Here is a 15,671-nt window from a genome sequence, read left to right on the forward strand (position 1 = left end):
TTGGCCACCTCATGCGAAGAGTTGACTCATTGGAAAAGACTCTGATGCTGGGAGGGATTGGGGGCAGGAGGAGAAGGGGACAACAGACGATGAGATGGCTGGATGGCATCACGGACTTGATGGTCATGAGTTTGAGTGAACTCCGGGAGTTGGTGATGGACAGGAAGGCCTGGTGCTGCAATACATGGGGTCGCAAAGAGTCAGACACAACTGAGCGAATGAACTGAACTGAAGCTTTTTTTTGGTAGAAACTGACAACCTTTCAAAATTTACATGGAAATGCAAAGGATATAGCACAAACAAAGCTTTTTTCTTTTTTTAAGGAAGACTTATAGTACTTCATTTTAAAGCTACAGAAATCAAGGATGAGGTATTGGTAAACTGAGGCCACAAAGACCCATGAACCAGAAGAGTTAAGAAGTGGGTCCACAAGTTCACAGTAAACGGAGTGTCATTTGAGGTTGAAATCTGGTTGGGAAAGGATAGTTTTTTAATAACAAACATTGAAATATTTAATAAAAATAGAGGCAAATTAGATATACATGTGTTAAAAAACATTCATCTCTTAATCTCACATTATACATAAGAAATAATGCAAACTAGATCGCAGACTCATACATAAAGGCTAAAAGTGAGAGGGGAGATCTTTGCAATAATGGAGCAGGCCAAGATGGCTTAAATAATAACTCATGCTCTGAATCTACAACTTCACTTAAATATATAGATACATATCTACTTGAATTCCACAAGAGTTAAATATTACAAATATTTCCATTAAAATCAGAAACAACACAGTGTTGTCTTCTATCATGCCTACTACTCAACATCATAGTGTAACTTAATCCATGCAAAGAGAGAAGAAAAACGAGTAAGAGCTAAAAATATTTGAAAATAAAATATAGATCTGTCATGACTTCTGGATAACACAGTTAACTATCCAAAAATCAAGCAAAGAAACCAAAAAACTATCAGATTTACGAAGAGTTTGCTGAGAAGGTCAAATACAAGAACAGAAAAGTCATTTGTTCTCCTATACATTAGTAATAATTAATTTTGAAAATATAACGAAAGGGACCATTCATAATGGCAAACGAAACTGAAAAGTACACAGGAATGAATCTAGCAAGGAATGTTCAAGATTTCTTACGATTAAAAACTATGAAATATGAATATACTGCTACTGAAAGACAGGAAAAGAGTGGAGATGGAAATACACAAATTCCGTATTACCCTAATCAAAATCCAAAAACAATTTTTAACAGAATTTGACAATTTAATCCTAAAGTATACCTGGAAGCTGAAATTTTTACTTTTTATATCTCAATATGATTTGAAAATTTACAAATACATATTTGTGTCACTTGTCTAATAATTTTTTTCCAGATCTACGGAGATATAATTGACATAGAATACTATGTAAATTAAAGGTGCCAACAGGTACATGAAAAAGATGTTGTTCAACATCAGTCAGTATCAAGGAAATGTACATCAAATCTACAATGAGGTTATCACCTCAAACCTCTGAGAACTGCTATGAACAAAAAGACAAGACATAACAGGTGTTTGTGAGGATGTGGACAAAGGGAAACACTGTGCACTGTTGGTAATGTGAGATATACTTACATCTTTCTTATACACACACACACATACATACATATGTGTCTGTGCTGTATATAAAATGGGATATTATTCAGCCATGAGAAAGGAAGAAATTCTGACATTTGTAACAATATGGATAAATCCTGAGGACATCATACAAAGTGAAGGAATAATTTTTAATTAAGAATCATTTTCCTACAGTTTAATGATCAAGTTCCAAGTTTACATTTATACAAACTTCCTAATGAGAAAGTCTGTAACTACCAGACTAACTCCTACCATAGCTATATTTACACTTCTTTATGATGTCTATTTACATGTAAATTACATTTATAACATTCAAGTAGTCTAGACTGTGAGAATATCCATTTTATTTCTTTATCAGTTTGAAAGAGGAATATAGAAAAAACTACCAAGTATCTCATTTTCATATTTAGGAATTTCAATAGCATCCTCAGACTTAGTGAAATAATTTACCTTAGTGGGATGTAAAACCAAAATTCAGTGAAATGATTAAGAGTACTGCCTGCTTTATACGGCACTGCAGGACTGTATCCTGCAGGTCTGCAAGCTGAAGGCAGTGTAAGGTAATCTGACAACTGGATCTATAACTTATAAGAATTTTATAAAAAACATTTCATACTCTCTATTACTATCAGAAATATACAGGTAGGAAAATGAAGCAAGATAAAATTAACATTTATTTAATATCAGTTCAGTTCAGTTGCTCAGTCATGTCTGACTCTTTGCAACCCCATGAATCGCAGCACGCCAGGCCTCCTTGTCCATCACCAACTCCCAGAGTTCACTCAGACTCACGTCCATCAAGTCCATGATGCCATCCAGCCATCTCAGCCTCTGTCGTCCCCTTCTCCTCCTGCCCACAATCCCTCCCAGCATCAGAGTCTTTTCCAATGAGTCAACTCTTCGCATGAGGTGGCCAAAGTACTGGAGTTTCAGCTTTAGCATCATTCCTTCCAAAGAAATCCCAGGACTGATCTCCTTCAGAATGGACTAGTTGGATCTCCTTTCAGTCCAAGCGACTCTCAAGAGTCTTCTCCAACACCACAGTTCAAAAGCATCAATTCTTCAGCGCTCAGCTTTCTTCACAGTCCAAATCTCACATCCATACATGACTACTAGAAAAACCACAGCCTTGACTAGACGGACCTTAGTCGGCAAAGTAATGTCTCTGCTTTTGAATATGCTATCTAGGTTGGTCATAACTTTTCTTCCAAGGAGTAAACGTCTTTTAATTTCATGGCTGCAGTCACCATCTGCAGTGATTTTGGAGCCCCCAAAAATACAGTCTGACACTGTTTCCACTGTTTTCCCATCTATTTCCCATGAAGTGATGGGACCGGATACCTTATAACATTAGAATCATTGAGAATTAACTGATCAGGAGTAGTCTGAATGGACCTGCCTTATTCTCATCATTTGAAGTATCAAGCAAGCATCTTTAAGGGCTTCCCACGTAGCGCTAGTGGTAAAGAACGCGCCCTCCAATGAAAGAGACATAAGAGACTTAGATTCAGTTCCTGGGTTGGGAAAATCCCCTGGAGGAGGGTATGGCAACACACTCCAGTATTCTTGCCTGGAGAATGCCACGGTCAGAGGAGCCTGGTGGGCTAACGTCTATGTGGCCACAAAGAGCCGGACACAGCTGAAGCGACTGAGCATGCATGCATGCAAGCATCTTGCATATTCCTTGATAAATTAATTCTAAGTCTGGATCAGCTTCCAAGATTGTGTCCTTTGTACTTCTAACGTTGTGAATTATCTCCTAGAGTTCCTCTAATATGAAGCTTTTGGCAGCATCACTTCCTCGGGGCATATCTTCAGCCTTTTCATCACAACCATTTTCCTCATTTATGTTGAAAAGCCTGCCTTACTGAAGTGCCTCTAGCTACATGTTTGTGTGTGCTCAGTCGTGTCTGACACTCTGCAATCCCATGGACTCTAACAGCCCGCAGGCTCCTCTGTCCATGGGATTTCCCAGGCAGGATTTAGAGTCTCTCCAAAAGTGGCAGCATCAGCATTCCCACAGTCAGCAATTTCTCCACAACTCCAATTACATTCTACCTGAATTTCATTTCTAGTGTCATCACTTTTCATTTCCTTCCTGCATTTTTATCTTTGTTGATCAAATCCTGTTTTTCATAATCCATTTTGGTAAAATGTCAAGTGGGCTTCTCACAGGTAAACAAGGAGGGATCACCACTGCATGCTTTGCAGTCTGTACACAACTGAGCAACACACAGTGACCAACTGCTAAAAATAACTTTGAAGGAAGTGACATGACAACAACAACAACAAAAAAAGAAGACGAAGTGACCCGACCTACGTGTATTTGTTATATGTACAGTGAGTTGAGGACTGAAGTTAGTGATGAAACTTGTGCAGTGTGCAATTACTAAGTCAATATGCCAGGCTAACTGAAATATGAACCTATTGTGAGGAGACTGGTGTTATTTAACTAAGCTGCGGTGACTGAAATTCAAATACCAAAGCCATGTAAAGCAAAGAACTACCTCTCCATAAATACTATTATTATACAGTATAACACTGCGTGTGTGCTCACTCCTTCAGTCGTGTCCAGCTATTTGTGGCCCCACAGACTGAAGTCTGCCAAATTCCTCTGTCCATGGGATTTTTCAGGAAAGAATACTGGAGTGGGTTGCCATTACCAACTTCAGGGGATCTCCCTGACCCAGGGGCCAAACCTGTGTCTCCTGTGTCTTCTGCACTGCAGATGGATTCTTTATCTGCAGAGCCACTAGGGAAGCCTTGGTTTAACATGAACAAATCAAAAATTTACCAAAAACTCTTCATCATTTGCCTTCATTACCAAATGACATAAATCTAAATAAAAGAATCAAGCAAGATCTACAGGTATAATTAGTCCTTGACTTTTACACATTGGGTTTTCACAACAACAAACTTTTGAACACAGTAAATTCATATCTATAATCATCCTTCATAAATGGGATTTGGATTTTAGAATAGAGATTTCAGACTCTCATATCGTGGCACTGTCTCCTGGAAAACAGCACTGTTCCAGCTGTGTTTACATCCTACTACAGTAGAGTTTATTTGTGCAATTACATGAATTTACTATATTTTGACCTGATACAAAAAGTTCTGGAAAACAAAATCAGCAATGGTGGTGAAAAAAGCAAAGTACTAGTAAGAAAGACAAGGTCTGACAAATTTAATTCCACTGAGACAAGCAGACTCTTTAACAGATAGTCACTGAATTAAGCCAGTTTTTTCACTGTCAATATAAACAATCAAAAAAAAAAAAGAGCAAGACCCACACAAACTGCAAAAATATTTTTAAACTTATTATATAATCAGAAATTGCATTATATTTTTAATTCTGACAGTAGAACCCCTTACATAATAATATATTAGACTATTATCTGAATTTTCTATTACAATGGAAAAGTAGAGAATGTTTTTACATCTATTAATATTCATTAGAAGTTCTATGCTGATAAACTGAATAAACCATTTGTATTGGTAGTAAAGAAATTTGAAGATCAGAAGAAAGGATGCTCACAATTTTTAGGTCATAGAATGACCTTTAGCTAATCTTTTAGCTCATTAGTATCCCTCTTTGTAGGAAGTCAAAATACTGTAGTATATAATGTTACTTTCTCTTCAAACTGATTAGCACTCTATTTGACAAAAGAAATATTTGAGAAACAGAAAAGACAGAATCAGAACTCAAGTTTCTGAATTTTGTCACTTCATTACTTCTTCCAAAACATTTTAGACAGGAAATTTTAAGTTAATAATAAAGGGTAGATGGGAATGCTTGATTTGGTATTTAACATATTCTGTAACATATATTTTTAGCATATCACTACTTGTCATTTATTCAAAAGTCAAAATGATCTAATTACTTTACCTACCCCAACAATCCGTTTCATAGCATCCAATTTAGCAGAATCTTTGTTGCTCTCTAACATTTGCTTTAGATCTTCATTTCTATACACAAAAAAGAAAAATTTCATATTTAGATTTTATATGACACAGGCATTAAAACATGTAATTTTAATAACATGATGTACATTATTACCAATTTATTTTTCTTATTTATAATTAAATACGTTTCTCATCTAACCCTACAAAATAATATCAAGGTGGTTAAATGGAATAGTACACTACCCTAACAAAGACATCTAGAAGTTAAGTACAAATAAAAGTAGGAAAATCAGAACAAGACTCATGAAGTACATCAATGTCAACATCTTGGCTGTGATATTGTACTATAGTTTATCATTGAAGGAAACTGGGTAAAGGGCACACAGAATCTCTCTGTATTACTTTTTATACCTGCATATGAATATACAATTATTTCAAAATCAAAAGTTTAATTATAAAAAAGTTATATAACAATTACAACTCATTTGTAAGATGACACACCGATTTTTTTTAATGGTCAAAAAACCTGAACAGGCATTTCACACACACACAAAAAGATTAGGAATACTGTCAAATACTTAAGGCCATTAACTATCAAAAGTCCAAATTTAATGAGAAACCATTACACATCCTTGAGAATAGATGAAATTAAGACAACGACAATAACAAACGTTGCCAAGGCTATGGAGCAACTAGAACTCTCATACACTGCTGGCAGGAATGTAAAAGAGTGCAATCACTTTGGAAAATTGGGAGTTCCTTCCAAATTTAAACATAAACCTACTATGTGATCCATTCATTCCACTTTCAGAGACAGAAAAACATAATTCTACAGAATAACTTAAAGAATATGCATAGCAGCTTTATCCATAGCAAAAAAAAAAAAAAACAGAAACAATCTAAATGTCCATCAGCAAAATGGGATTTAGCCATACACTGGAATATTACTCACAAAGGAAAAGAACTAACCACTGATACATGCTATAATATGGATGAAGTCTCAAAATTATTGTGACTGAAAGACACCAGACACAAAAGACCACAACTGAATTAATTTAAAGTTCTATAAAATGCAATCTGTAGGGACAGAACCAAGGTAGTGGATTCATAAGTAGAAGGAGAAATGGACAAAGGGACATTAGAAATTTCTTCCATAAGAAGATGGAAATGTTGTGTATCTTCTTAATTGTGGTAGTGATTTCACAGGTATATACATCTGTCAAAAACTCATCTAATTATAATCTAAAATTGGGTAATTTGGTGTATGAGAATTATACCTCCATTAAAATGATATTAATAAGTTTCTGTAGTGTTTTATTCACATTTGTGAATAAGATATAAATACTCCAAAAGATTAAAAGACATTTATCCGTTTCTGAGAAATACATTATTACGGTTCTGATAAGCCATCCTTATACATACTCTGAAATTAAGAGTGTCACACTTAAGTCTCAAGCTTACTCAAGAATTTAAACCACTGAACCTTATTTTAGGACAGCACTGAAAAATCCTCTTAAATGACTATACAGATTGTAGTATTACAAACTATAACTAATCACTTTGTACTCGTTATCAGTTTATGATTAGCAATTTTTAATAGTTTCTACAACGAACTCTCCAGAAAAGAGATTTAAAAAATGTACTCCACACAGCTTCATGCAATATGGTTCAAGGTGCTCATATACATGTGTGGACCCAGACAAAGTATCAGAAGCTCTCTGATCTCAGCTTAAGCTTAAAAGTAGGTGAGAAGAGCTTCCTTAACTACTCTAAATAGACAGCCTTGACAAAAGTACTTTACATTTTACAAATTTAGGCCTAATACAGGCAGTAAGCACATATCAAGAATAAATGATTGATCACGCGTTGTTATGAGCTGAGTTGTGTCCCTTCCAAAGTTCCTACGTTAAAATCCTAACCCTCAATACCACAGAGTATGATGTATTTGAAGAATCATTGAAGAGGTTAATTAAATTAAAATAGGTCACCATGGGTGGGCCCTCATCCAATATAAGTGATTCTTTATAAGAAGAGCAGGTTAGGACTGATTCAAAAGACCAAAAGATGGCCATGTGAGGGCACAGCAAGTAGGCAGCCGTCGCAAGCCAGGGAGAGAGGCTTCCACGGAAACCAAATCTGCCAAAACTCTGATCTGCAATTTCTACCCTCCAGGATCCAGGGAAAGAAATGTGTCATCAGGCCACTGCATCTGGAGTATTTTGTTACGGCAGTCCTAGCAAACTAACGTTGGAGTGAAATGTTACAAACTGTCATTGCAGGAAAAATAAATAAAGGCAATGAGATTTATTATGAAAGTCACTCTTCCTTTCCAAGCAGCTCATAAAATTAAATACAACGCTGACCACTAGCAAGACACAATAAACAATCACAATAATGACTTTTCTCTAATTAAAAATAGAGCTAATCAAAAAAATAGTAAGAAAACAACATATAAGAACCACATCTGAGGATATATAACAACCAAATATAAAATACTCCCAATTGCTCACTTCAATGAATTCAGAATTCCTTCTTAAAATTCCCTGTTCTTTCACAATGCACTGTTAACTGAAAAGGAACAAAAATTCCTTTTGTTGAAATTTTTTGTGGCAGGACCCACAAATCAGGTTTTTCCCCCTTCTACTTTTTGCTATTTTCCTGTTTTACTTACTGACCATGTGGACTTTTATATTTTAAAAACACTAAAAGAAACCTTTTAAAACTTTTTGGAAATAAGAACTTGAAAAAAGGTAAAGTAATTAGATAAGTAAACAGAAAGAAAGTGTGACCACACATGTACACGTCAAAAAAAAAAATTCATTTTCTCACGTCTGATCCCTTTTTCCCCCACGAGTATTCTACCGATCTTCTCTACAAGTGTTATCTGGAGAGAAAAATGAGCAATGAAGAATAACGAAGTGTCAATTTTCAGGACAGTTCCCCTCCCAAACACCTTCATGTCCTGATCCACTCTCTTAAACTAAAAATAAGAAAACAGGAACCCAATATTAAAGTCAAAGGTTCTGTTCTTCATGCCTAACAGAAAAGATGGTCTTCAATAACAAATATAACTATCTTCAGTGTTAACATGGGTAGAAAGCTAGTAACTTTGAGGTTCAGAGAAAAGAAACAAGAAAACTCCTAGGCACTGCTTCAACCTTATGTAATATTCAACTACTCAGATATGTCATAAAGTCCTTTTGAAAATTCTAATATAAATTACATATCTCTACCCAAATTCCTCTTCGTTTGTCACCAAAACAGTAAAGATATGGGAAGGTAAATACCAAAACACCTCGTTTACTCTCAAAATACGTTCCCTTGTATTGAGCCATTTTAGGTCTACCCCCTTCATTATACAGATTCAAATACGGCCGATTAACACGTACTACTATATTAATCTTAAGAATTTAGTTTTATAATTTTGAAAAATCTAAATAAGGAACAAAAAGAAATTCTTTGTGTGAAACATCAAGAGTTGATTCAAAACAATGCTGAATTAGTAACATTTTTCATTGATTCTACCAAAAACCAATCCAAATACTGCTTTTTTAATTTACCTAGTTCTTCTTTTATCTACTTACCTGTAGCTTTTCAGCTTTTGAGTATTAAAATAAAACTTTATTTTTACATAAGTGACATCTTGTGGTGTGAAGCGGTATAACTTTTCCTTTCATGTTGAAAATATGCTTGTTTTTATAGGTTCAAGGACCGAAGAAAAATAAGTAACTGGAAAGTTAAACAAAATCTTACTGTTACCAAGAAGTCACTTTTACTTCAGCACTGTGTAAAGGAGCAACTATTCAAAAAGCAAAATTTTAAGAGTTACTCTTTCAGAACTTAAGTAGCAAAGCTTTTACAGTGTATAAATTACCTCTTTTTAAAAAACCTGCAATCCATAACTCATTAAAACCTCCTACTCCTTTGAAAGACTGTGTAGATTAAGAGGAAACTAACAGCGCAGCACTGCACACCGCCTCGGCGCTTCTCCTGATCCGATCAGAGAAGGACCGGCCCGAGAGCCATTACCAAATTCTTGCCACTAATCCATAGGAGACAGAAACAGAGGCCGAGAGACTATACTTAGGGCCCTTCAACAGTGTAGTGTTATATTTTTGAATGTAAAAACCAGGGCTAGCATTTTGCATGCTTTTTCCAGCAATTCATTTTTTGTTGTATTTTACAGAAGTATCTATCCATAATGGACTGGAAATTTAAAAGAAAAAAAAAGGGCCCTTCACCTGTTTGAGAGCACTGTGCTACATAATTACTTCCTTTTCTCTTGAAAGAATCACAAAAATTTGGGTACTATAGAAAGTAACACTTGAATTTTAAATCTAGGAATGACGGATTGGGAAAAGTGATGAATAGTGATTTCCAATCGGCAGTAAAAGTACATCCTCAAAAGGACGCATCAAAAAAAAAAAAAAAAAAAGGACGCATCAAAAATCTTTGAGAGGGGAGGACTGAAACTTTCTCAGCTCAGTCCAGTCACTCAGTCGTGTTTGACTCTTTGCAACCCCATGAACCGCAGCATGCCAGGCCTCCCTGTCCATCACCAACTCCCGGAGTCCACCCAAACCCATGTTCATTGAGTTGGTGATGCCATCCAACCACCTCATCCTCTGTCATCCCCTTCTCCTGCCCTCAATCTTTCCCAGCATCAGGGTCTTTTCAAATGAGTCAGCTCTTCGCATCAGGTGGCCAAAGTACTGGAGTTTTAGCTTCAACATCAGTCCTTCCAATGAACACCAAGGACTGATTTCCTTTAAGATGGACTGGTTGGATCTCCTTGCAGTCCAAGGGACTCTCAAGAGTCTTCTCCACAGTTCAAAAGCATCAATTCTTCAGCACTCAGATTTCTTTATAGTCCAACTCTCACATCCATACATGACTACTGGAAAAACCATAGCCTTGACTAGACGGACCTTTATTGACAAAGTAATGTCTCTGCTTTAAATATGTTGTCTAGGTTGGTCATAACTTTCCTTCCAAGGAGCAAGTGTCTTTTAATTTCATGGCTGCAATCACCATCTGCAGTGATTTTGGGGCTCACAAAAATAAAGTCAGCCACTGTTTCCACTATTTCCCCATCTATTTGCCATGAAGTATTGGACCAGATGCCATGATCTTAGTTTTCTGAATGTTGAGCTTTAAGCCAATTTTTTCACTCTCCTCTTTCACCTTCCTCAAGAGGCTCTAGTTCGTCTTCACTTTCTGCCATAAGGGTGGTGTCATCTGCATATCTGAGGTTACTGATATTTCTCCTGGCAACCCTGATTCTTGGTGGTGGCCGAGAGGAGCTACCCACACCCAAGGTCATGGGCAGTGGCCGGGAGGAACTACCCCACGTCTGAGGTAAGGAGCGGCGGCTGCGCCTTGCTGGAGCAGTCGTGAAGAGAGACCCCACGTCCAAGGTAAGAGAAACCCAAGTAAGAGGTAGGCACTGACAGAGGGCATCAGAGGGCAGAGAGACTGAAACCACAAGTACAGATAACAGGTCAATCTGATCACACGGACCACAGCCCTGTCTAACTCAATGAAACTAAGCCATGCCATGTGGGGCCACCCAAGATGGGCGGGTCATGGTGGAGAGGTCTGACAGAATGTGGTCTACTGGAGAAAAGAATGGCAAACCACTTCGGTATGCTTGCCTTGAGAACCCCATGAACAGTACGAAACTTTCTCAAGCCCCATCAAAAAATTCTAAATCATGGGCACCTCTTCATACTTTGTAAACTACTCAAGTGAAAGATGCTTCAACTCCAAAAGGTCCACTGTATACACGAATGCTGCTACCCAGTCGCTCAAGTGTGTCTGACTCTTTGTGACCCCATGGACTGCAGCCACCAGGCTCCTCTGTCCATGGGGCTCTCCAGGCAAGAACACCGGAGTGGGCTGCCAATTCCTTCTCCGGTATACATGAATAGGTATGTAGAATAGGTATGCAGGAAAAAAAAGGCTGGGAACAAGAGTCAAAATTTACTTTTTTCTAGCACTGTGCAGCTAAAGGTACTGCACTTCGTAATTAGTTTCCACGCACAAGGTGAAACCTCAGTAACTCTCCCTTGGATGACACTCAAAACTTTATGTAGTTTTGGGCACAAAGTATTAATTAATAAAAACAAAAGTGAGTAAAACCAGAAAATTCCAACTACCGAATAATCCATTTATTAACTGTCTAAAAGGAGAAACCATAAATTATCCAAGTAAATATGAACTTTTTCTACTATACTCTCCACGAAACTAAAAAAGAATAGTCTACAATTGCTGTCACAACAGCCTCATTCTTTGGTAATCTTCATTTTCTCTCTGCTCTTCTATTAAAAGTTCTTTCAGAAAAGTCAGGAATAACCTCCTTCTTTAAAAATCCAATGCAGAAATCTCATGAATACTTTTAGATTATTTGATATTTGACATAACTGACTACTTCTCTTCTATCTCTAAATTCCTTCTTCCCTTAGATTCTGTAATTCCCCATTCGCATCTGGTTCGAATTTGCATTTGTGACATACCAATGAACAAAAATGATGAAAATCCCTGCCCTTGTAGAGTTTTCATTTTAATAAGAGACAAAAATCAAACATAATAAAAGAATAAATTTTAAAATCATGAGATGATATGAGGGAAAAACAGAGCAAAGGGAGAGAGAATGCAGAAGGGAAAGGAAGAGGCAATTTTAAATAGGGTGGTCAGAATAGGCTAAATAAGGAAATATCTGAACAAACATTTGCCAAGTGAGGGAGTCAGTGGTACTGGTACTGGAGGAGAGGGACAGAGAGAAAGAGCACTCCAGGCAGAGCCTGTAGGCAGAGCAGATGAAGGAAGGTAGAGAATGCTAAAGGCTTTGGTGCTCACCCTGAATGAAGTTGGGAACCATAGGAAGGTGATGAATAGAGAAGTCATAGTCTGATACACAAACAGAATCACTCTGGCCGTTACGTTTGGAAGACACTGCAGGTGCTTCCAAATCTGCCCACGCTGCTCTGATTTGTGAGACACTAAACCTGCCGCAGAAAATGACTACAAAAACCGGAAAAAACAAGTAAGGCAACTTTCTCAAGTCATCCAGGCAGAACTTAAGGGGCCAAGATCATGCAAGGAATGGAAGCACATAAAGTGGGCTTTTCATTCACATCAGCTTTTTTCCCGGCTGCATTTCTCAAATCACTATCTGGGAGAATAGAATCCAAGGATAAAAATGACAGTTTTAAAAGACTAAAGAGACAAACGTTAATGTTTGTGGCTACCAAAGGAACTGGAACTCGAAGGGTGAAACTACGGAGGAGGGAACCAGCCAAAAGGTACACAAAAATCTGTGTACAAACTCCCTTCAATAGTTGGCTACGTTTTCACAGAGTTAAGAATGTGGGAAATCCAGCAGAAAAGAACAGTGCTGGGAGGTTAAATATTAATACCTGATCAGAGTTCAGCAACCACACACTGCAGGGAAGAGCAGCTGGAAACCAAGTCTCCCAAGGAGATGTGGTGGTGGTCTGGTTCCTCAGTCGTGTCTAACTGTCTTGTGATCCCATGAACTGTATGCCCACCAGGCTCCTCTGTCCATGGGATTTCCCAGGCAAAAATACTGGAATGGGGTGCCATTTCCTTCTCCAGGGAGGTGTTGGTAAATACCCTGGCCTTTCAGTTGAGACCACAGGAGGGGCATAATTGAAAAGTAAGGATACTTCTTAGGTGTATAAGAAAATGTTGATGTATGGCAAAACCAGTACAGTATTGTAAAGTAAAATAAAGTAAAAAAAAAAAAAAAAAGAATCACAAAACTTAAAAAAAAAGAAAAACTGAAATAGACAAAACCTTTAAAAGCCTAAACTGAACTTAAACAAGACCAAAGTGCTCTGCTAGCACTGTACTGTCAGAAAGAAAGAAAAAAAAAAACACAGTCCTCTTTGGAAGACATCATTCAGAGACCCATCTATGTTCCTGATTACCTAGCATCTGATCAAAACTTAAGAGACACACTAAAAACAGGAACAAATGACAGGAAAGAGAGAGGAAGGGTGGAAGGAAAGAGGGAAGGAGAGAAGGGAGAGAAAAGACAAAACGGAATTGAAAGAGATCCAGGGTAACTCACAAACTAGTTATCAAACAGGGACTTTTAAACCACTACAGTTAATATACAAAATAATAGAGAATGTCAATAAAGGAGTAAAATCTATACAAAATAATCAAATGAACATTCAGAAATTAAAAGTATAATTTATGAAATGAAGCACTCACTAGATAGGTTTAAGAGCAGACTGAAAATAGCAGAAGATAATAGGACTATTGAAAGTAAAGGCAGGTCAAGAGAAAATACACAATCTGAAGCACCAAGAAATACAAGAATGGAAAACATTGAATAGCACATCAGAGACATGTATAATATAAGTAGAATATAACATACCTAAAAAGAGGGAGGAGAGACAAGTGAAGTGAAATGAAAGTCGCTCAGTTGTGTCCAACTCCTTGTGACCCCATGGACTATACAGTCCATGGAATTCTCCAGGCCAGAATACTGGAGTGGGTAGCCTTTCCCTTCTCCAAGGGCTCTCCCTAACCCAGGGATTGAACCCAGGTCTCTCGCATTGCAGGCGGATTTTTTACCAGCTGAGCCACAAGGAAAGCTCAAGAACACTAAAGTGGGTAGCCTATCCCTTCTCCAGCAGATCTTCCAGACCCAGATTCTTTACCAACTGAGCTATCAGGGAAACCCCCAAAAGAACGGGACAAAAGCAATATTTCAAAAGCTAATGACTAAGAATTTTTCTAAACTGATGAAAGACGTAAACTTACTATGTATTTTAAAACCTAAAAAAAAAAGAAAAAACATAAAGCCATACACACGGAGACAGACAGACACACACACACACACACGGTCTAGAATAGTCAAACAGCTGAAAATCAAAAGATAATGAGAAAAATCTTTAATGTATGCAAAAAAAAAAAAAAGGCATTTCCTTAAGGAAAGGGTCAACAAAACTTGTCAATAAAGGGCCAAATATTTTAGGCATTACATGCCATACCAGCTCTGATGACTGTTAAAACAATACATAAATAAATGGGCTGGCTGTGTTCTAATAAAACTTTATACATATGAGGATTTCCAGGTGGCACAGTGGTAAAGAATCCACCTGCCATTGCAGGAGACCCAAGAGACACGGGTTTGATCCCTGGGTTGGGAAGATCTCCTGAAGCAGGAAATGGCAACCCACTCCTGTATTCTCTCTTTTTTTTTTTTCCCCACTCCTGTATTCTCATCTGGAAAATTCCACAGAGAAGCCTGCCAGGCTCCAGTCCATATGTTCACATACAATCAGATACTACTAAGCGACTCAGCAAGCATGCACAAATGCACAGGCCATAGTTTATTAACCCTTGTTTTAAAAGGACCAACAATAATACTGAGAGCCAACTTTTCAAAAGAATCTACAGACGTCAGAAGACAATCAAATGACATCTTCAAAAAGCTGAAAGAAATAAGGCCAACAAACAATTCTATACCCACTGAAAGAAAATATGCTTCAAAGCTGAAGGTGAAAAAAAGTAATTTTCAGACCAATAACTGCTGAGGATCTGCTGCCAGGATATAAAAGGATATTATTTCAAAAGGAAGACAACTCTAAATTTACATGGGATTTATTCTAAATTTATACCTTTCATCTGTAAAGGAAAACTTCCATCTATAAAGCAGAACTAATAGAAGAAAGACATATATCCACGAGCGTAACTGGCACTTTTAACACACCTCTCTGAGAACAAGTAGATTAAAAAATTCAATAAAGATGTAGAAAATATGAACACAAATAACCAGCTCAACCTGACATGCACAGAACAGTATATCCAACAACTGCAGAATAAACATTCTTTTCAAGTGCACACAGAACACTACTTACCAAAATAAAATTCTATGCTGGATAAGATCTTCACAAATTTCAAAGATCTAAAATCATTTAGGGTACATGGAATCTAACTAAAAATCCATAAAAGAAAAAAGAGCTAGAAAATGCTCAGATGTTTGGAAAGATAAACAACACACTTTAAATAACCTATGGGTCAAAGAAAAAATCATCAGGGATATTAGAAAATATTTTGAACTGACCAACAAAATTGCAACATCTCACAACGCATGATAGACA

General features: G+C 37.1%; 1 protein-coding gene across 1 annotated transcript in view; it reads right to left on the reverse strand.

The window, feature by feature from the left end:
• AP3B1 (adaptor related protein complex 3 subunit beta 1) overlaps nucleotides 1–15,671 on the reverse strand; it is a 239,204-nt gene that overhangs the window by 205,628 nt on the left and 17,905 nt on the right. Inside the window, exon 2 of the mRNA XM_027971481.2 lies at nucleotides 5,520–5,595. Within this exon, the coding sequence (XP_027827282.2) occupies nucleotides 5,520–5,595 (76 nt within the window). The remainder of the gene's footprint in view (nucleotides 1–5,519; nucleotides 5,596–15,671) is intronic.

This window comes from Ovis aries, chromosome 7 (genome assembly GCF_016772045.2).
Source record: "Ovis aries strain OAR_USU_Benz2616 breed Rambouillet chromosome 7, ARS-UI_Ramb_v3.0, whole genome shotgun sequence".
In the NCBI taxonomy this organism is placed as follows: domain Eukaryota; kingdom Metazoa; phylum Chordata; class Mammalia; order Artiodactyla; family Bovidae; genus Ovis; species Ovis aries.